Here is a 22,661-nt window from a genome sequence, read left to right as displayed (position 1 = left end):
TGATTTTATTTCTGAAAATGTTGGTTGCTAATGACCAGTGTCATTTCTTATTTACTATATCCCACTTCTGTATATTATGGATTCAAAATAGCAATAAAATATTACTAGGGTGAAATCTGCAGGATGCAGTTTTGTTTGTTCGTTTGTTTTACCTGAAATGCAGCGTAAGATGTATTTTTGTCCTTAGGCTAAATACCGTCAAAATATTATTTCAAATTCACTTGAAGTTGTCCTTTCCTGTGTGGAAAGTTAGGTCTGTTTTCAACTTTTAAGAATTGTTTTATAATTTTAAGACTCGCTTTTTGGTCTTTTTAGACGGTGTGCTTCACCTCTTCTCTGAGATGAGGGGGCAAAATTAAATCTGTAACTGCCTGCGAGTCCTGGAGGATTAGGAACTGGCCCCACACTCTGTTTCTGCCATTTTCTCCTCCGTTCTGCCATTTTCCTGCCTCTTCCACTGTCATTCACGCTCTCCATCGGCCATCTTTAGGAATGCTGGATGGAAATCTTTCTGGAATAAGAGAGGCATAAATAAATGAACAAACGTGATGAAAATAGAATGCATAAGCCATAGCACATTCTTCCACATCCATATTGATTGTCCCCATTCCCTGTGGCTCTTTTGCTTCAGACGTGTGGCTGATGTCCCGGTGCTTCCATAACACTGGATGCTTGAAAGGCTCTTAGCTCTGGCCCAAAGTTTGTTGTGGAGTCATCTGAAATAGTCCTTCTCCGTCTCTTTGTTCTGTGAGCTGAGGGATCTGGGAAGCCCATGTGTACCAACTCTCTTCCATTCCGATCTTCTCCGCTGCCCTTAACTTGTCCCTCAACCCTAGGGCGCTAGTGGCCTTAGGAGGGTTGGGTCTCTGCCACTCTGGAGCTGAGCAGCTCACATCGGGAATTCTCCAGGCTTTGGGGCCTGGAGTGAAAGGGTATGTAGCGTGCTGGGGATGCAAATCCATTGAATGGGTGCTTTACCAGAGTTCTCCTGAAGGGCTTGAAGACATACTGTCTTCCCGTGGTCAACATACCTCCCAACCTGTGGTGTCACCGAGCTTTTATTTCTTTAATCCAGTGGAGGTATGTGCACAAGTAATGCAAATATGATTATTTTTAGTCCTGAGCATTCGGAAACATGGGGAATGTTCACATTACGTGGTCATGTAAATTTTGGTATTATGTTTAACATTTCTAAGAAACGCCTATTTACCACTGAAATAATCTGAATGGAGTCAGTAACTTTTAAAAATGTTGTATTGGACAGTGTGAGTCCCTGATGTGTAATTGGTTCAAGGATATTTTGTTTGTACTGCTGTCTTTTTTCTCCAGTGTTACTATATGCGTTATGTACACGGGGGTCTTGGGAAGGTGTGCGCTTTGCCTTGCTTGGAATTGCTTTTTCTAAGTGTTTTGTGACCTCATGCGTTGGAAACACTGACGCTCACAGCCCTGCACGTGTGAAATAAAACCATGCTGTTCGGTATTCTGTTGCCGTGCCAGTTAATGTAGAAGGGGTGAAATCTGCACACAGGTCAAATTTTATGGTATTTGTGTGTGGGGGGGGGTCAGCTCTGAAGGCAGATTCCCTCTTTCCTTCTTCCCCTACATTTCTCGGTGGCCTTACTTCTGTCGGAGGTACCACAGCTCCGAGATACTAAGGAGGCTGGCTCTTTTAGGCTGGATCCTCTCAGGCCCTTAGATGTTGAGGGGAGTCACTTTGGAGCCACGAAGCAGATTTTCCCTATTTACCTTGACCATGACTGTCACCATTTAGAAGCTGTCCCTTAGGGGTGACTCAGCCGGTTAAGTCTGACTTTGGCTCAGGTCATGATCTCACGGTTCGTGAGTTCAAGCCCCACGTCGGGCTCAGGGCTGATAGTGCGGAGCCTAGTTGGGATTCTCTCTCTCCTCTCTCTCTGTCCCCTCCTCCCCTCCACTCGTGCTTTCTCTCTCAAAATAGATAAATTTAAAAAAGAAGAAGAAGAAGCAGCTGTCCCTTAGGTGATGCTGCTTCTGTAGCTGTCCCTGTCACCCTGCTGCTTTTCCAAGCTTCACAGACCTGTCACTGCTCCCTAGGTCCAAATAACATGATGTTGTTTATATATCAGACAGCGTGACAGCCCAGGGGATGCGCTGATGACCAGGGTCTCTCATGGGAGAGAGTGGGGCAGTTAAGGGGACCTGGGACCAGAGAGAATGTGTACTGCTATCCTGCCCACTTACAAATGGCTTTTGATCCTTTTTACTGATAGTTTTGAAAAGAACAGAACATTAGCCACAGACCCAATGCCAGAGGCTGCATTGACTGCTCCAGTGACAACACTACACCCACACAGCTGGTGCCACTCGGGCTGCTGCGTGGTTCGGTTAGCAGTCCACTGTCATCCACCATGATCTGTCTGCTCTGCAGGGGCTCACATGTGATATGAATGGGGATCTGAAGAGAACGTTCTGTGAGTCTCTGCGGAGGGGGCACTAGGACCTGCCATTCCAGGAGGAATTGTAGTCTTACTTCAGATTGGTCTTGGGTTGAGTTGGGGGAGTGGGCACTTGCACGATTTCCACCTGGCTCTTCCGTCCACGATGCCTCTGACTTACGGTAAGGGTTCTGGGGGCTGTTAAGGAAAACCTTCCCAATATGCACTCAGGACCGGGGAAATCGCCGGAGGATAGGCCCTCTGACTTGCTGGGTCCCCTGTAGAAGGACCCTGGCCATGGCACCCCTTTCTCCCTGAGTTCCTAAAGAGTGATAAGGGGGAGTGATGGCATGTCAGATACCCTGGTATGTCAGCTCAAGTGTATCCAGCCATCCCCACAAGGTCTGGAGGACCATTTTCCTGAGGACACAGGTACCCGAGTCCTACTGGGGAAGGATTAGGAGAATATTCATTGGGCGTCCTGGAGTGGCATCACGGAGTTCTTCCTCAAGGGATCCATCCAACCCTCCGTTCGGTCAGTTGGCTGTTTGTTGGAGAGCTGGCCCAGAGCCAGGAACTGGAGGAAGGAATCACAATTGTCCATTGCGGTGGCTGACCTCAGCCTTTTGCTCACGAGTTCTTGATTACCTTTTTCTTGTTAGACGGGTCAGGCAGCATCCTTGCTGGTTACCCAATCATCCCACCCTCTGGAAATGCTGTGGTTGATGAGCCATTGCCTGAGATTGCCACTGGTCAGCACACCCTGGCCTCGCCGGTCGTTGTGGTAATTATGTTGTCCCTCGCTGGGACATTCCGGAGAGTGTCGTCATCCTCAGTGCCACAGCAGCATTTTCTGCTCCAGCCTCGAGGGCTCGACAGCCTCACTGGGCTTCTCGAGGATGCCAGGGCCCTGCTCAGTGGAGCATTCCTTCCTGAAGGCAGTGTTCTCTGTCCTGTCTTGGGGGATGCAGTCAGATGGTGGCCTGTTTGGTCACCGTTTTTGCATTCCCATCTCCCTGAGACGTCTCACACGTTCCTCAGGATGCCAAGCCCATCCTGGCATCTCTGCCTCGTTTCCTATAGGCCAGTATCCTGTCCAGGTTCCGGAGAGCTGGCTTCCAAAAGCATAGCAACTGGGTTAAGGTACTTCCATCAAGACGGTAACTCAGAGGTCATGGGAGAGGGCACCGTGTCAGTAGACTCCCCTCTATCCAGCCTCACATTCTGCGCCTCGAGATCCTGTCCCATGTGCCCGCGTGGTTAAGTCCTGAGCCTTACATTTCCGGCCGGAGACGTCAGTCTTTAAATACTGCCGCGGAAGCTTTTGGCATCACAGAATGGCTGACTTGAGCCCCTCAAGCGGTCTTTCTTCAAAGCTTCCAAATCTGTTAATAAAAAATCAGCCAGCTTCAATAATCCTCGTAATTACCGGCACCTACCATCCCCCCGCCCCATTCCAAGGGTAGAGCTACGGCAGATGCCAGCTGCCCTTCGGCCCATACCTCCTCCCAGTCCCGCACAGGCGAGGACCTCAGAATTTGTATTTACACGCCCACTTAGCACCAGCTGTAGGGTTCTTGTTGCCGTTCGATAGATATGAGAAGTCCAGGTACAGACTCACATCCTGAGGATCTGCTGCTTAGGCTAACCCTGGTACCCACTGTCTCAGAGTGGGTTCCTCTAGAAGTAACACACGAAATAAAGGCTTGAGTGCAGGTGATCTGAGAAGTGAGCCGAGAGTGCAGGGAGGAGGGGCAGGTGAAAAGAAGCAGAAGTCTGTTTAAGGACGACGCATCATGGTTCTTGCTCTGGGCAGTAGGGCCGGGATCCTGCCAGCCATAGAAGGTCTCCAGAATTGTCTGCCCGAAAGAGGAGCATGCAGTGATCCACCCCCATGGGTTGAGGGTTTTCCAGAGGGGCACGGGACCCCCCTGGATCCCTGGGGGAGCAGGTTCCCATGTGTGGCAGGAAGGCACAGAGTCCCAAGGTGTGGGTCTGGGCCGAGACACTGTCAGCATAGAGTGGACTGAGCTCACACAGGACCGTCCACGAGGGCTGCAGCTGACATGGGTATGCTTTAAAAACAACTCTCAACCTTCTCTTTTAACTCTTTACGTATCAAAGCTGTTCCTGCAAGGGCAAGAGGATGCCCTTCGTCTCAGGGGCCGCCTAATACTTAATCGTGGTGGTGGGGGGGGGTACGTACACTCATGCACAGTGCCCTTAGCCTAGAAGCCGTAACTCAGTTCATCAGTCCACTTTTTAATTTCATTTATTTATATTTATTTTTCCAGTTTTACTGACAAACGCCCGTCACTGTACAAGTGTAAGGCATACAGCATGATGGTTTGATTTACGTATATCGTGAAATGATCACCACAGTATGCTCAGCCGACATCAGTCTTCCCATATAGATACAACGGAAAGGAAAGGAAGAAAAGAAGGGAAAACAGTTTTCTCCATGCCGTAAGAACTCGTAGGAGTTTCTCTCTTCCCAGCTTCCCCGTGTATCACACAGCAGTGTGAACTACAGCCATCATGCGGTGCATCACATCTTTAGTATTTCTTTATCTTTTAACCAGAAGTTTGGGCCTTTTGACCACCTTTCTCCAATTCCCGCCTCCCCCCCCCCCCCCCGCCCGGGCTGGCTTTTTTATTTGTGTCAATGTTTTACTAGGACAAATTTTCACACATAGAGTTGAAAGAATTTTATGCTCACCATCCAGATCCTACCATTAACATATGGTAGTCATCCATGCACTCATCAAGCCACCCCATCTTTTGGATGTGTTCCAAAGTAAGCTGCAGGCATTCATGTACTCCCCACTCTGAGTACTTTAGCGGGTCCTGTATCATTAACTAGGGATCAGTATTTGTTTATCGCTCTTTTTTCCCCCTTTTAAGGTGAACTTTACATACAGTGACGTATACAAACCTTAAGGGTTCCATTCGGTGAACATGACAAATGCACAACCCTGTATAGTCCAGATCCCTCATTCAGCTAGATTACAGTTACCCCAGGACGTTTGCTCGTGTTCCTTCCCACGCAATGCCTGCGTCCCTCTCCCAAAGGCAGCGACTCCTCTGATTTTTTTCCCACCATAGATTAGATTTGCCTGTTCTAGAGCTTCACATGAATGGGCTCCTCCGGTGGGAACCTTTTGTGTAGGGCTTCTTTCGCTCAGCATGACATTTTTTTTTTTTTAATATTTTTTTTCAACGTTTATTTATTTTTGGGATAGAGAGAGATAGAGCATGAACGGGGGAGGGTCAGAGAGAGGGAGACACAGAATCGGAAGCAGGCTCCAGGCTCTGAGCTGCCAGCACAGAGCCCGACGCGGGGCTCGAACTCACGGACCGCGAGATCGTGACCCGGCTGAAGTCGGACGCTCAACCGACTGCGCCACCCAGGCGCCCCACAGCATGACATTTTTGAGATGTATCCGTGTTCCCGGAAGCCCCAATAGCTCTGTTGATGGATATTCGCTTCCTTCCAGTGTTGGACGATGATGGATAAATCTGCTGTGAACATTTGTTCCAAGTCTTTTCATGAACCATGCTTTTATTTTTCTTATAACCGAGAAAAAGCCTTTATTTTGAAGTGCGTTTTTTTTTTTTTTTAATTTATTTATTTTGAGAGACAGATTGTTAGCAGGGAGGGGCAGAGAGGGAGAGAGACAGAATCCCAAGCAGGCTCTGCATTGTCAGCGCAGAGCCCAACGTGGGGCTCGAACCCATGAACCTTGAGATCATGACCTGAGCCGAAACCAAGAGTCAGACGCTTAACCAGATGAGCCACCCCGGAGCCTCTAAGCTGCATTTGGTTTAAACAGTGTTGCAATTAAAAACAGACACACAAAGGGACAAAGAGAATACCCATGTATCCATACCTAGCTTCCGTGATGATCAGCTTTGCTCTATGTGCCCTCTGCTTTTTTTGTTTGCTCTTTTTCTTTTCCATCTGTAGTGACCTCAGAGGTTGTCATTCCACCCAGAAATACTTCTGGATGTATCTAGGGGGTGCCTGGGTAGCTCAGGCGGTTAGGCGTCGACTTTGGCTCGGGTCATGATCTCACAGTCTGAGTTCCAGCCCCACATCAGGCTCTGTGCTGACAGCTTGGAGCCTGGAGCCTGCTTCGAATCCTGTCTCCCTGTCTCTCTCTGCACCTCCCCTGCTTGTGCTCTGTCTCTCTCAAAAAATAAATAAACATGCAAAAAGATTTTTTTTTTTTAAATATTTCTGGATGTATCTCTGATGAGAACTTTTTTTTTTTTTTTTTTTTTTTGTGAGGTCACCATGCCATCATTATAGCCAACAAAATGAACAGTTTTAATTCCACCCAATGCCTGGTCTGTATTCAGTTTTCCCCGTCATAACATTGGGGGTTTTTTTGGCAGTTCATTAGAATCAGGATCCCATGTTGCATTAGGTTATTGTGGCTCTTAAGTTCTCTTTTGTTTTCTAACAATATCTTGTTTGATTTTTTTTTTAATTTTTTTAAATGTTTATTTATCTTTGAGAGAGACACAGAGCATGAATGGGGGAGGGGCAGAGAGAGAGGGAGACACAGAATCAGAAGCAGGCTCCAGGCTCTGAGCCGTCAGCACAGAGCCCGACGTGGGGCTCAAACTCATGAACCGCGAGATCATGGCCTGAGCCGAAGTGGGACGCTTACTGACTGAGCCCCCCAGGTGCCCCTATCTTGTTTGATGTTAATACCATCAATCTGCTGGAGCAGCTCTATCATCAGGCTTCTAGAATGTCCCTCGTTTTGCCTTTGGCGCATTTTGCGTCCTTGTGTTATCATTAGATTACGGTTCATCTGAGATTCAAGTTCAGTAATGAGGACTGCTTTAGGTGGGGCTGTGTACCTCCTGTTGAGTGACAACATGAGGGACATAATGTCTGCTTGTTCCCTTTTTAAGAGGCTGAGGTTGGGGTGCCTGGGTGTCTCTCTCGTTTTAAATGCCCCCGGTGTTTCCACCTGAGGCCAGCGGGAGCCTCTTCAGGTTAACCCCTGTGTCCTGCCTCTAGCCACCCACCCCGGTCCTGCCACTTACACCTCCTGTCCACTGCCCACGCGCTGCCGTCACCATGGTCCCTGACTCTGCTTCCTTTTTGCTGCCAGAGTGCCCAACGTGTGGAAACCGTGCTTTCAGGCAGTCTTCTGTGTGAGTCGCTGTCCGTGGCCCTTGGCCTGAAGCCCAGGCCCATGACTGGATGTTGGGGCACATTTGGTCTGGTCCTGCCCATCTTCAGCTCCTGACCGCACCGTCCCGAGGTCCCAGGCCTCCCTCTCTGCGTCCCCCACACCGTGGCCTCTGCCCGTGTCCTTCCCCTTGCCTCACTCCACCTCATCCTGGGGCTCAGCTCAGGCCAGTAGTTCGCAGCCCTGGCCGTGCGGTAGTACATCGTCGTCTGGGCAGTGTTAGGAAACACCAGTGCCCGGGCACCACCCGAGATCAATTAAGCTCTGACGTCTGGGGGTGAGGCCTGACTTGGCGGTTTTTAAAAGTTGGCGCAGGTGATTCTGATGTGTGGCCCAAGTTGAGAGCCAGGGCTCCTTCCTCTGGGAAGCTTGTCCTTGTGTCCCACACCTGCGTTACGTGCCGTTTATTACCTCCGCAGCATTCCGCTCTAATCCTGACCCCAGCTTTGTTGAGACACAGTCGACGGCTAACACGGTGGGTTAAGCTGTGCGACGTGGAGGTTTTATCCTTGCTCTACCCACCTGGGCCTCACCGCGTTGACCCCTGGGCCTGTCCCGGGCCACAGGGAAGCTCCGTGCAGGCTGTGGCCACATCTGTGTGGCTCCCTCTGTTACTCCTCAGCACATAGTAGGGGGCTGGCCGTATTCATGAAATGGATGGGAGGGAGATATTGGGGCTGGATTCGGGGGTTATTTCGATGCAGGGACGTCGCTGCGCCGAGTGGGACAGAGATCTGAGTCCGTTTCTGCTGGACATTTCTCACCCACCACGTCTTCTGTTCCTCCGAGCCCCTTGCCCTAGACAGGAGGGCTTCAAACAGCCTGTCCTTCTCCCGGTCGCTTATCCTTTGCTACCCGTCCCCAGAATTTCCCCACCTCACGCGCCGCTTCTGAACTCACGGAGCGTGTGGGAAACCCTCGTTTGCCACCTGGTCACATACATGCCGTGAAAATGTCTTCAAAGCCATCCGTTGGGCATTTTTTGTGAGTTTCTTTAGGAGTTTCCTGCCTTTGAAAGGCAGCTAAAGCCTTGTTTACTAGAGGAACAAAGTAATATTAAACTGACACTCCGGCCTTTAAAAAAAAAAAAAAAATGTTCTTGGGGAGCCTCGGTCGCTAATCGTCCGACTCTGGATTTTGGCTCAGGTCGTGATCTCACGGTTTCATGAGTTCGAGCTCCGTGTCAGGCTCTACGTTGGCAGCTTAGAGCCTGTTTGGGATTCTCTCTCCCTTGTTCTCTGCCCTTCCCCCAATTGCGCTCTCTCTAAATAAACAAAAAAAACCTTAAAAATAAAATTAAAATAAAAAATGATTCGTAAATGATTTATTTGTTTAAAAAAATTTTTTTAATGTTTATTTATTTTTAAGACAGAGAGAGACAGAGCATGAATGGGGAGACACAGAGCATGAATGGGGAGACAGAGAGAGAGGGAGACACAGAATCCGAAACAGGCTCCAGGCTCTGAGCTGTCAGCACAGAGCCGGACGCAGGGATCGAACTCACAGACCGTGACATCATGACCTGAGCCGAAGTCAGACGCTTAACCGACTGAGCCACGCAGGTGCCCCCCATGATTTATTTGTTTATTTTTGGTTAGGTCTATTGAGGTGAACTCACCTACAGTAAAGCTGTCCATTCGCCCCTAAACGATCTACTCTGAGTTGTTTAACTTTTCATCACTTAGGGTGCTTTAACTCCCTAAGTTGGATTTCAGGCCAGGTGTGATCTAGGACTCATGCTGTCACAGTTACTTCAAGGGAGACCTCCAAAACTGTCATGGACTGTGGTGCTGCTATGGAAAAAAAAAAAAAAAAAAAAAAGGTTTTTACAAAAAGCCTAGGGGCACCTGGGTGTCCCAGTCGGTAAAGCGTCTGACTTCGGTTCAGGTCATGCTCTTGTGGCTCGCGAGTTCAAGCCCCACATCGGGTTCTGTGCTGAGAGCTCAGAGCCCAGAGCCTGCTTCGGATTCTGTGTCTCCCTGTCTCTCTGCCCCTCCCCCACTTGTACTCTGTCTCTCTGTCTCTCAAAATAAATAAAACGTTAAAGAAAAATTCCTAAAGCTGCGCAGGAAATCTTACCAAGAGTGGGGGACAGCACTTAATTGGTTTCTTATGGCTCTGGTCCTGTTGGCACCCATGACCCATCACTGCCTTCTTCCATCCACCAGAGGGCAGTGTTCTCTTCTGCCTCCCCTTTGACATCTTCCCCTTCAAATTCTAGCATTTCAGCTTCTGAAGTGATCTCCAAACAGTGTTTCTCGAAATTTGATTTGCCTAGGTTTTTTGATTTTGCTAGAAACACGCCTTCTGTTGCAACCCCGTACAGACTTACATCTGATGCAACTCTGCATATGTATACATAACAACCGTTTCATAAACTAATACTTGTCTTAACCACGTGTAGTACGCTGATATTTTATCACTAAAAAAGTGTCAATCAAAAAAAAAATTTTTTTGAGTGCCAGTCGTCGCCCAAACTGGGTTCATGATTCACCAGTGGGATTGCAGCCCCTAACTGGAAACAGATGGGCTTGAAGTTCATCTCGTCAGACATCCTGCATGTTTATGGCAGTGGAGATGTGGGGTTCCAGAGAGTTCACCTGGTCACTGCCAGACTTAGAGCCCCAGCCAGGACTCTAGACCTCTCATGTCTTGCCTGCACCCGCGTGACATTACTGTCGAGGTGCATCCAGTGCTCCCGTGAGTGACCGCCATAGGGAGGGAGAGTGTGGTTGTGTCTTCCATTCCCAGCACATCGGGCTTTGCTCCATCAAGGAAAGAGTCAGCTCCAGCAAGGTCTTTACCACATCAGTGCTGGCCTCTGGAAAAGTAAGCCCTTGGGAATCCTGCACAGGGGTCCTTCCCGATGATTTCTGTTGCCTGAGTGCGTTAGCCACCGTCTGGGCAGTGGTTTGCTTTTGGGCCCAGAAGCCACGCACTGACTCGATCGGCAGATTCCACAGATGAAACAGGCAGGAGGCCGCCCGCCACTGAGAGTTTCTGCTCCCGAGATGGGGAAGGTGGAAGTTCTCACGTGGCCCCATCCCTGCCCCGTAGAATGCTTCCCAGAGGACGTTCAAGATCGACTACAGCCACAACCGCTTCCTCAAGGACGGCCAGCCGTTCCGCTACATCTCGGGGAGCATTCACTACTTCCGGGTGCCCCGCTTCTACTGGAAGGACCGGCTCCTGAAAATGAAGATGGCCGGGCTGAACGCCATCCAGACGTAAGTAGGAGGGCACGGGGCTCTCGCCTGGGCCCGGACACCCGCGCCTGGAGACGGGCTGCCGCCAGCTGCGTTTCTCCGCGCGGCTAGCGGTTTCATTGCTCAGAACGGGAAACAGCATAACCTGGTGTTCTGGGAGGGGCTTGTCCTCAGCTCGACTGGCCCATCTTCAGATAATTAACCACTTCTTCCGATGTTGAACCTTGTCAGTGGAAATCGTGAAATGAATATCAGCTTCGAAAGGAGAGGGAAGTAACCGTGATTGAGTGTTTGCCATGCGCAGGGCCCTTTACACAAAGGATTCCATCCCTTCACTCCCCTTTATGGCTGGTGAGACTGAAATTTGCCCAAGTGCCTATTTTTGGCCAGAGGCCTCCCTAGAACTTGAAGGTAGCAATGTTTATAGGCGGCCACAGCTTCTCTCAGTTCTTGGGGGAGTGTGCCAGGTTAGGCAGGTTCCGGAATCCCAGTTTTTCTTTGTGGTTCTGCTGGGGTCCTTCTCTAACTCCAGATAGACAATTACCCCAATAACTATCTCTCCTCGTCTCTCCTGCTGTTGCAAGGTGACTAATGTGGAGAAAAGCTGGGTTGGCTGGCCACTCTGGTTTTTGCACTACTGATGAGGATTGCTGATAGCCTCTTCAAGATAAAGGGTGAGAAAATGCAGAGGCAGAGGCCTGGGGCATCCATTTTCTCCCTGTAGTTTAACACTTAAGCTCTGGGGGACCGGGGCTGTCTGTCCCATGGAGCCCTAAAGCCACGGGATTGTGGAAAAAGGCCATAAGCCAGGGGTCATCCGAGAGACCTCTGCGATGGCAGTGGGTGGCTCCGCATTCCAGTTTGTGTCCCACGTTTTTGTCACTTCCTGCGTGCTGTTCCTGACAAAATCTCTTGTAGGAGGACACAAGGGTTGGAGGGGTTTTTTGTTATTGTAATAATTTATTTATTTTTTAATTTACATCCAAGTTAGCATATGGTGCAACAATGATTTCAGGAGTAGATTCCTTAATGCCCTTGCCCATGTAGCCCATCCCCCCTCCCACCACCCTTCCAGCAACCCTCTGTTTGTTCTCTATATTTAAGAGTCTCTTATGTTTTGTCCCCCTCCCTGTTTTTATATTATTTTTGCTTTCCTTCCCTTCCGTTCATCTGTTTGTATCTTTTTTGTTTTTGTTTTTTAATGTTTATTTTTGAGAGAGAGAGACAGAGCACGACCCAGAGGAGGGGCAGAGAGAGAGGGAGACACAGAATCCAAAGCAGGCTCCAGTCTCCGAGCTGTCAGCACCGAGCCCAACACGGGACTCGAACTCACAAACCGTGAGATCCTGACCTGAGCCCAAGTCGGACGCTCCACCGACTGAGCCACTCAGGCGCCCCTTTCTGTTTTGTATCTTAAAGTATTCATTCATATGAATGAAGTCATATGATATTTGTCTTTCTGTGACTAATTTCACCTAGCATAATACCCTCTAGTTCCATCCACGTAGTTGCAAATGGCAAGATTTCATTCTTTTTGACTGCCGAGTAATACTCCATTGTGTATATATACCACATCTTCTTTATCCATTCATCCACCGATGGACATTTGGGCTCTTTCCATACTTTGCCTATTGTTGATAGTGCTGCTATAAACATGGGGGTGCATGTGCCCCTTCGAAACAGAACACCTGTATCCTATGGATAAAAGCCTACTAGTGCAATTGCTGGGTCGTAGGGTAGTTCTGTTTTTAGTTTTTGAGGAACCTCCATACTGTTTTGCAGAGTGGCTGCACCAGCTTGCATTGCCACCAGCAGTGCAAAAGACATCCTCTGTCTCTCATCCTCGCCAACATCTGTTGTCTCCTGTGTCGTTAATGTTAGCCATTCTGACAGGTGTGAGGTGGTATCTCATTGTGGTTTTGCTTTGCATTTCCCTGATGATGAGTGATGCTGAGCATTTTTTCATGTGTCGGTTGGTCACCTGGATGTCTTCTTTGGAGAAGTGTCTATTCATGTCTTTTGCCCATTTCTTTCCTGGATTATTTGTTTTTGGGGTGTTGAGTTTGGTGAGCTCTTTATAGATTTTGGACACTAGCCCTTTGTCTGATAATGTCATTTGCAAATATCTTTCCCATTCCGTTGGTTGCCTTTTAGTTTTGCTGATTGTTTCCTTTGCTGTGCAGAAGCTTTTTATCTTGATGAGGTCCCAATAGTTCATTTTTGCTTTGGTTTCCCTTGCCTTGGAGGGGTTTTCTTAATTTTTATTTTTGTTAAAAAGCATTTTCAAAAAATAAATATCTCTTATTACCTTAGCATAGATATTTTCATTTTCCCTAAGCCTTCCACAGGTATATATAATTTCTACATAGTAGTAATTAATGTTTATGTAATTCTGTGGTTTTTTTTAAGTTGTTAAATAGGAATGGGCATTCTTTGTGGGTCATAAACTTAAATGTGTCCCCCACCAAGTTTGGTTCACTTGGGTAACTGCTCTGAAAACTCAAGACAAGCCCTCTTTCCCAAGAGGCTGCCAAGGGGAGCTATGTGAGTGTCCTGAGGGTTTACAGTTCTGCTGACGGTTTAGAAATTCACATGAGGGGGGCGCCCGGGTGGCTTAGTCGGTTGAGGTCATGATTTTGTGCTTCTTGAGTTCAAGCCCCACATCGGGCTCTCTGCTGTAAGTGCGGAGCCTGCTTCAGACCCTCTGCCCCCTTCTCTCTGACCTTCCCCAGCTCATGCTCTCTCTCAAAAATATATAAACATTTAAAAAAGAAAGGAAGGAAGGAAGGAAGGAAGGAAGGAAGGAAGGAAGGAAGGAAGGAAGGAAGGAAGAAAGAAAGAAAGAAAGAAAGAAAGAAAGAAAGAAAGAAAGAAAGAAAGAAAGGAAAGTCACATAGGACAACTGGATTTTTGAGCTATTTCCAAGAAGGGGCTGTGTGTTTCTTGGCAGGTACGTGCCCTGGAACTTTCACGAGCCCCAGCCAGGACAGTACCAGTTTTCTGGGGAACATGATGTGGAATATTTTCTCAAGCTGGCCCATGAGCTGGGACTGCTGGTTATCCTGAGGCCCGGACCCTACATCTGTGCAGAGTGGGACATGGTGAGTGTGGCCAGACCTGGCTCTGCCCGGCTGGTGCACGTGACAGGGGCGGGCTGACTGGCAGGGATCTGGGGCAAAGTGAGTTAAAGCAGTATAAATAGGTTTCCCATTCCAGATGACAGTGAGTCTGTGACTACAGCCGGCATAGGGATCTTTTACCTCAGGAGGTGTCTGGGCAGAGAGGAACAGGGAAGGGTCCGAAGGCGTGCGTCCTCCCCTTGGTGCTCCCATAACTCAGTTTCCCCATCGGTTAATGGTACGGGCTCCGTCTACCTCACAGGGTTGTTGTACAATTAAGTGGGATGAGCCATATAAAAGCTTTGATTATTCTCCAAACACTCCATTCATGTGATGTCATCTTACTAGTAAAAGGAAGTTATGATTACTGCCGTGCCTGAAAGTTCTACACCACAAAGCCCGCCTCGACTACCCCTTCTTCCCTGAAAGTCTTCTTTTCTCTCACCGCTAAGAGTAATTTCTCTCTGCCTTGAGACCTCATAATGGCTTCTCCCTCCTTGTGCCCCACCCCCCATCCTAGGGAGGATTGCCGGCTTGGCTGTTACTAAAAGAGTCGATTATTCTCCGTTCTTCTGATCCAGGTAAGTTGTTACAGGTGTCCTGAGAGAATGATGATGTCTTTCGCGACATTTTATACCGAAAGCAGCAGGTGTTTTGAAGGCTGGGGTTCTTCTGCACAGACACTTTGGAAGGCTCAGTGGAAGTGTGTTAGTCAGTGTCCACTGCAGACTTTGAATGTGTAGGAAATAAGGCTGTCTTGAACTGTCTGACCAGATCTTGCCGATAAGCTGGTGACTCTGAACTGGCACTGGGCCCTGTTTGCGGTTGACCGACTGACTTTAATGCTTTCTCTTCCTACTTTCTCAATAATTACATGCCCAATGACAGCATCTGGCTAATCAGAATGACCTTTACAGAGCGATCTGTAAAATGATAGTCTTTTTCTGGCCTTTTTCAACAACTAGAAATTACTTTCGCTGCAAACCCTGATGAGGCAGAAGGTCCCAGTAGCTGCATTTCTGCCTCCTGAAGATGCTGGTCTCGGGACGGTCCGAGGAGCAGCTAACATTGATTGCATTTGCTGTGCGAAAGGCTGGTGTCCTGTGCTCCTTAGTGCATTACCCTCCCGGTTTGCAGTCCCAGCACATTATTCATGTTTTTACCTGTATTACCGCATTTCGTCCTCACGGCCTCTTTACAAAGGGTGCGCTCTGTTATCTCCATTTGCCAGTGTCAGTATTTAATTTATTAAAGCTTCATTTTAAAAAGAAAAAAAACACCCATCCTACCGTGACAGAGAGAAAGACACTCCCTTCAGGCACTCTTTTCTGCCTTCAACAAACATGGGCTGGACCAGCCTCCTGCGCTCCAGGCCTGGTGTCCCCGTGGTGGGGCAGAGACCACGCATGTGCTCCTTTCCACTGGGAACCCGCTGAGCAGGTGGCTCCTTGTGGGACGGCTTTTATCACATCAGTGCGTGCAGCTACCCCATCTCAGTCTCGCTGAGTCCAGCATATCCCGATCTCGGCTGCGAGCCCCCGGGCGACAGGGCGTCAGCGTGTGTGTGCGCCAAAAGGTGTGGAACGGTGCTAAACCTGTCCTCTTTTCCAGATTACCTTGCAGCCGTGGACAAGTGGTTGGGAGTCCTTCTGCCCAAGATGAAGCCTCTCCTCTATCAGAATGGAGGGCCCATTATAACCGTGCAGGTAACCTCAGAGATGAGCACGGGCAGGTGGGGGGCGGGGAAGGCTTTCATCCGGCCGCACTGTACCCGGGAGCGATGCAGAGGTGGGCCTCACAAGCCTGCTTCTCTGCAAGGCAGTGCCACAGCTGGTGATTTTATAGAAGCCACACTTTGGGGAGGCATTGTCGTCGTTCGTGGCTGCTGTATACCGGACCCTGAGCTGACTGCCCTCCAGACGCCGTGCAATTATTCCAACCGCTGTCTCTTTGAAAAGAACTTCAAAGGGGTGAAGTGACTTGGCCCAGGTCGCCCAGTGGGCAGGTGGCAGAGTCAGGATTGCATCCTAGGCCCACTGACCCCGTGGCCTGCCTCTTTCTCTGCTGCCACGTTGCCTGCGGCTGAGGGGGTGCCACCCGGATTCAAATGATTTGGTGTCTGCCCTGCTCAGGCAGTCAGTTCATGCTGGTTTGAAAGAGGATGTGGTGAACTGGGGCCATTCTTCTGCTTTCTCTCCTGCTTCCTGCCCCCACTCTCCTCCTTCCATGTGTTCGTTGCTCTGCAAGCACCGGTATATTGTGGCTACATCATGTGCCAAGTATTTTCCACGTGAAAGATTGGGGCACCTGACCTGCAACAGTTTGTGATGTTTGCAAAATTACGTAGGTGAAACGCAAAACCGGGGCGCCTGGGTGGCCCAGTCAGTTAAGCGTCCCAACTTTTGCTTTCGGCTCCGGTCACTATCTCATAGTTTGTGAGTCTCGAGCCCCGCATCGGGCTCCGTGCTGTCGGATTCTCTCAGCCCTTTCTCTCTGCCCCTGCCCTGCTCATGTTCTCTCTCTCTCAATAAATAAACTTAAAAACAACAACAATAACACATAACACCATGTTCATTAGTCATTTGCCAAGAAAGAGATGTAAAAGGGGCTGCATCCTGAAACGGCAAGGGGGTGCAGTGCAACTCCCTAGAGAAGTGTGGGCGGGATTTCCTTCTTAGGAACAATACTATGGGCCGTTGTAGGAACGGTCCCTGTGGGAAGGGAGCATGGCCACCCTCTTGCCCTTCAGGTGTAGGTCGAATGAGGCGATGAGAAGGCCGACCTGGCCACAGTGGCCATTCTGACCCTGCATGGGGGAGAGAGGCCAGCTCACCGCTCCCGGAGCGCTGAACGCCCCTCCACCCGTCTTGAGTCTGTACTGGTGAAGCTTCTAGGAGCCCATTTTCCCACGTGAAGATGTCAAGGCTGCAGGTGAGTGTGGCTTCGCACGAATGCGTCTTCTTCCTTTGTCTTCACCTCGGGTTTTCTCTAGTTTCCCTCGTTTTTAAATCTCTGCTTCTTCCCAAGCCACTTTCAAGCTTCGCTCACAACTTTTCTGTACCTTTTGGTCGTCGACATGCCGTGAGGAGTGTAATCAGATATGAATTCCGCAGAGGAGAGCAAAATTGGCTGCGTGAGGGGCATTTCTTGTGTGCATCCCTTGGACGATCTGAACTTGACTGTGGGTCCTGCCAGGGTCCTGCCAGCCTCCGCCTCCTCTGCCTCTGCCCTTTGCACCTCCCCCCGCTTGAATTCCATAATCCTTTTGCCCCTTGATTACTAAATAAGTAAGTGTGGGGAAGCATGGAAGAATGTAAGAAAACGGAGAAACCGTAATTTGCTTCTGGAGTCAGAAGCAAAGCTCTTTACGTTCTGGGGAGATTTCCTTGATTTTTTTCCCATGCCTTTAAAACATTTCTTTTTACAGAGTCAGTGTAAACTGACCAGTTTCTTACCTGACTCTTCTTGCTTGAGCCTATGGTCATAAGCATTTTTTCATATCATTAACAATTCTTCGCACTGGCCACCAAATTCATGGTGGCCTCTTGTCCACGTAGGCCCTCCTCTGCCTGGAGGCCTTCCCAGTTGGATTGTTGGCATCCTTGTGACTCTCAGAACCCCTGTTAGTGCCTCCGTTTGTGTGGCCCTCCTGGCACTTTGTCCACTTTCCTCCCTGACCACTTGTGTCTCCGTTCTCTTCTCCCCACGTGTCTGAGGTCATACCACACGTGGGTACACCTCACATGCCCTCCCCCCCCCTCCCCCCAGTGGTTCTGGAATGGAACCGAAGCCCAGGGGTTAGAAAAGAAGGAAGTTGGCATTGGTTGACAGAGCTTGGGTGTGCAAAAGTTTCTGTAACAGCTGTCTGTATTTCTCAGTGGGGTGTGCCTTTCACTCAGTGTCATACCTCTAAGATTCTTTGATATATTGGGTGGAGCTGAAGGTCATTCATTTTATGGCCTTAGAGCAATGTTTCTTAACTTCTTTTTCGTTACTACCCCTAAAGAGCCTTTTTAGACATCTTTTTAATTAAAAATTTTTTAACGTTTATTTATTTTTTTTTTTTTGAGAGAGGGAGACAGCACGAGCAGGGGAAGGGCAGAGAGAGAGAGAGAGAGAGAGAGAGACACAGAATCCTGAGCAGGCTCCAGGCTCTGAGCTGTCGGCGCAGAGCCTGATGCGGGGCTTGAACCCACGAACCGTGAGATCATGACCCGAGCCTAAGTCAGACACTTAACCAACTGAGCCACCCCGGCGCCCCTGTAGACATTTTTTTCTAATTTCCTGCCCACAAAACTTTAATACCTCTGATCTACTGTAGAAGTGTGTGTGTATATATATCTGTGCTTTACATATAAAAAAAGAGTAAGGTGTTCTTTTCTCCTGTAAGAATCCATTTTTACCTTCTGGGGCATGCTGTGTCGATGGGTGCGTCCCTGTGGAGAATGGGAGAATGCGTGCCCCAGGGCAGCATTTCCCACCCTCGGCACAAGTGCCACTCACAGCACCTGAAAATCCTTCGTTGTGGCGGCTGACAAGCAGCGGGCCTGGTAGCATCCCTTGGCCTCCACCCACCGGGTGCCAGCCGCACGCTCTCCCCCTCCAGATGTGACAACCCAAAGCATCTGCAGACCTTGTGAAATGTTCCCTGGGGGGCAAAATAACTCCTGGTTGAAAACCACTGATGCTGTTGAACGCAGACTGAGCCAATTGGTTACTAAGAACAAAAACAAGAAACGCCCTGAAAGTTTGGCAGTAGGTGGAGTAAACGGCGGTACGTCCTTATCTGGCACTTGCCCTCGTCGCCTCCATGGACATTTCGCATAGTGTGTTGAAGGTGGGAAGCCAGTGTTGTAACTGGTACATGTATTATGATACCAGTTTTAAGAACAGAACAGTCTCTGTGCTTTATTCCGTATATCTAGGGTGTGCGTGTGTGTGAATCTGGAAGGCTGAGCCAGAATGCCCATAGCAGTTATCTCTGAGTAATGGGATTAACACACGGTTTTTCCAGTTTCTTTGCATTTCCCCACATTGTCTAATACTTCTACCGTGGGAAGGTGTTGTTTATGTCACGTTTAAAGGATCTCTTACCCAGTATAGGGTAGAGCATCACTACAATCCAAAATCTAACACGGTGGCTTTGTCTTTCTTATTTTGGTGGAGTGGGAGGTGGGGCGGTAAGTTTTCGTGCCGAGTTGCCCTTTGGAAGGTGCGTTTTGAGGACTGAGCTAGGAGATGTTTTGGGCAACGGTCGAGCTTTGGCCGTGGTTGGGCAGGGGCTCAAGCCTGCCTGGAAGGCCTCGGTGGGGATCTCCTGACCCCGCCCCTTCGTTAACTGGCAGGTTGAAAACGAATATGGCAGCTACTTCACCTGTGACTACGACTACCTGCGCTTCCTGCAGCGGCGCTTCCGCGACCACCTGGGCGGTGACGCGCTTCTGTTCACCACCGACGGGGCGCACGAGAAGTTCCTGCAGTGCGGGGCGCTGCAGGGGATCTACGCCACCGTGGACTTCGGCCCAGGTCGGTGCTCGCCGTCGCAGAGAACCGCGCCCAGGCCGCGCAGGCTCGGCGGTGGGCGGTGGGCGGTGGGCGGTGGGCGCCGGCCGGCACCCCGGGCCGCGCGTTTGCAGTGGGTACGTGGAGCGAGATTTCCCAAATGCTCCCCGACGGATCAAACGGCGTCAGTAGTGCAGCGCCCCCTGTGGCTCGCGTTAGTTATTTGAGTGAGGCCGATGGGCCCTTAGGGCGGGAGCTGCGTGGTTAGAGCTCTGCTCGCCGAGGGCGGCTGCTAGGAGCTCCGCCCCCTGGCGGTGGCCGTGGGCTCCCCCTTCAGGTCGGCTACCGGGTGGGTGGTGTGGCCCCGCCCTGGAATGCGGGGAGCCTCCCTACACGAGCGTGGTCTTTCCGTGGAACTCAACATCGTGACCCTTGCGGGCCGCGGGCGGTCGGGGAGATGCTGCAAAAAGGCCTTGCCTCACCGGTTAGGGCCGTGTCAGCTGCAGGAGGCCCAGCGAGCGCAATTCCGGGGCGGCCGGCGCGGCCCACAGGCTCCCGGCTGTGACAAGCGTTAAGGGAGCAGCTGTCATGAAGGACAGGACACCCACAGGCAGTGTATGCTCCTGAAGAGGACCCCGGACCGGATTTGCCCGCTTTCCGTCTGTCTGTGCTAAGAAGGCCATTCCCGGACAATTGCATTTTTGGAATCAAATCTGTAGATTAGATAACAGGATTGTTTGCATGTTAACCCCCCCCCCCCCCCCCCCCCGTTTTTTAAATAATCGTGTTGTGTCTATTTGAAGAATGCTCATGCTCTTCGGGGAATGTACCCTGAAGTATTTAGGGGTAAAGGGCCATCATGCCTGCAACTTATTCACAAATGGTTCAGAGAAAAGTAACTGTACTGAGAGAGAGAGAGAGAGACAAACCGATAAAACAAATGTGGCAAAATGTTAACGACTGAGGAATCTCGGTCCTTTGGGAATTCGGGTTCTTTGTTCTCTTCTCACAACTCTTGCGTAAGGTTGAAATTATTTCAAAATAAATGTCAACCCCCCCCCCCAAAAGACCTGCCCTTCAAGCAGCATGAAGGCCCTGCTGCCTTCCTGACAGTGTAAGAGGCGCCACCCCCACGGCACGACCAGCACTGTTTCTCTTGAGAAGGATGTGTGGAAGGCTGAAGTTGCCTTTTTATGTATTATTTTAAAAATAATTTTTAAAGTTTATTTTACGTATTTTGAGAGAACGAGCGCGAGCCGGGGGAGGGGCAGAGAGAGAGAATCCCGAGCAGGTTCCGTGCTGTCAGCGCAGAGCCCGACGCAGGGCTCGATCCCACAAACCGTGAGACCGTGACCTGAGCCGAAATCGAGAGTCGAACACCCCAGCGACTGAGCCCCCCGGGCGCCCCTGAAGTTGCGTTTTTAAAGAGCTTCGTCTACATTCGCAGAAAAGAAAAGAGCTGGTTTAAGTGAATGAAGTGTTTCTAGAAACATGAGGCGTTGCTCAGACTGTTTGGTGATGCAATAACTCGTCTGCAAAGGGCTGCACAGGAAGCGGCGCTCTGGTTTCCTCCTGCTTTGGCACACTTCCCATCACAGTGATGAAAAGGCACGGTATCCTTGTGTCGGGAGAAACAGCTTGAAGGTTATTCTGACTTTGCTGTAAGGCTGATGTGCACGGGGGGCGAGAGCACAGTGGCTCCGGCTGTGGGTCGAAGACAGACCAACGTGAGGCCAGTGTATGTGGGGCAGGTGGGGCTCGTGGCCGCTTCATGCACGTGTGTGGGACGGGGCAGCGCCCAGGGTGAGGTCACAGGACGAGGCTCATGAGAACAGAACTGAAAGATCTGAATGCCACCCGGTGCTTAATGCTGAGACATTTACAGCCATAAAGTAAATGAGATTCCACTCTTGACCAGCACGTCCTCTCCTGAAGCCTGGCCTTACAGGGGGCAAGGGGTTATTTCGAGGTCTTGGCTGGTGTCATTTCCACGCCGGGTACCTGCTGTGGGAAGTGGGTCGTGAAGTTCGGGGCCAGCGCACCCTCTGCTCTGGTTAGAGAAATACTATTCGTGCTTGTTCGTTCACTGCAGGAAGGCAGCCCACGGCCTCCGTGGGGAGAGGTTAGTCCCGTTCAGAGGGGGAAAGGAGACAGAGGGAGCAAGCCCACACACAGGCGTCTTACTGGAGTATTTTGGAAGGAGAACTTAATAGCAAGTGGCCTGGAACGGCTGACGATGTACAGATTCAAAATCAGAGTATGTGCCGTGACTCAGGCATAACAAGACAATGAGACCACATCTCTCCCTTTGCTTTGTTAATGGCCTGGCACGTAGCTGTGGCATTAGTATGTGTGGGGGGGGTGCCGTGGAGGCTGCAAGGAAGTGTCTTCAAAGCAAGCCCCATCCTGTAGGGAGCATCTCGGTCAACCAGATGGACCTCTCTGTGAAGAGAGAAGGACGCAAAACGTGCGGGGAAACCCAGGTGGAGAAGACAAGCTTGTGACGTGATCTCCTGAGACAGGGCGGTCAGGAAAGACCATGGGGACCTGCTCTGAGAAGAAGTAACGTTCCGTGATCCCCACACATCCTTCGGATGGATGGTGTGAGTCCAGCCTAGAGCTGACTGGGGGATGTTCCAGGCCCCCTGTGGGCCAAGGGCAGGCAGGGCCTCAGGCTAGAGGTCTGTGCGGGACTCTTTTTACTTGACTTATCATTCCCACGACTGACCTTTCTTCTCCGTCTCGTAACTTCCAGATGCCAACATCACCGCTGCTTTCCAGATCCAGAGAAAGAGTGAGCCCAGAGGACCGTTGGTAAGAACTGGGGGTGAGCTGTGGGTTGAGGCGAGGTTGCTTGCAGTAACTGAGGGGGTAGGTCCTTGCCTTTTCCGGCTGCGGAGTCCGCAGCTGAATGGGACCAGGGGCACGTGGCCCTCTGGGCGCAGTGACAGCACTGGTGTGGAACACAGTGGGGACAGATGTGCCTGCCCTGCCATGACTCGGGCTCCGCGCCCTTTCATGCTCCCTCCCGCTCGGCACGGATGGCCCCTCTCACAGGGGGTGTCGTTTTCTCCATTGTCGCCAAGGCTCAGAGAACACGTCACTTAGCCGGGGCCGTACAGCTGGCGAGGGCCAGGGCCAGCGTCTGAGTTCAGGTCTGGGTTTCTTGAGAGCTCTTTGTGACAGAGCTTCTCCGTCTTAATGTGC

General features: G+C 50.3%; 1 protein-coding gene across 4 annotated transcripts in view; it reads left to right on the top strand.

Moving 5' to 3' along the window:
- The window catches only part of GLB1 (galactosidase beta 1), a 95,145-nt gene that overhangs the window by 12,864 nt on the left and 59,620 nt on the right, over nt 1-22,661 (top strand). For all 4 annotated transcript variants that reach the window (XM_045436696.1, XM_045436695.1, XM_045436697.1 and 1 more), the window contains exons 2-7: nt 10,685-10,854; nt 13,784-13,934; nt 14,473-14,533; nt 15,564-15,658; nt 19,298-19,478; nt 22,210-22,268. In XM_045436696.1, coding sequence (XP_045292652.1) covers nt 10,685-10,854; nt 13,784-13,934; nt 14,473-14,533; nt 15,564-15,658; nt 19,298-19,478; nt 22,210-22,268 — 717 coding nt within the window. The remainder of the gene's footprint in view (nt 1-10,684; nt 10,855-13,783; nt 13,935-14,472; nt 14,534-15,563; nt 15,659-19,297; nt 19,479-22,209; nt 22,269-22,661) is intronic.

Source organism: Leopardus geoffroyi, chromosome C2, assembly GCF_018350155.1.
Source record: "Leopardus geoffroyi isolate Oge1 chromosome C2, O.geoffroyi_Oge1_pat1.0, whole genome shotgun sequence".
Taxonomy (NCBI): domain Eukaryota; kingdom Metazoa; phylum Chordata; class Mammalia; order Carnivora; family Felidae; genus Leopardus; species Leopardus geoffroyi.
The sequence above is the reverse complement of the archived record's forward strand: the minus strand, read 5'-3'. Positions and strand labels throughout refer to the sequence as shown.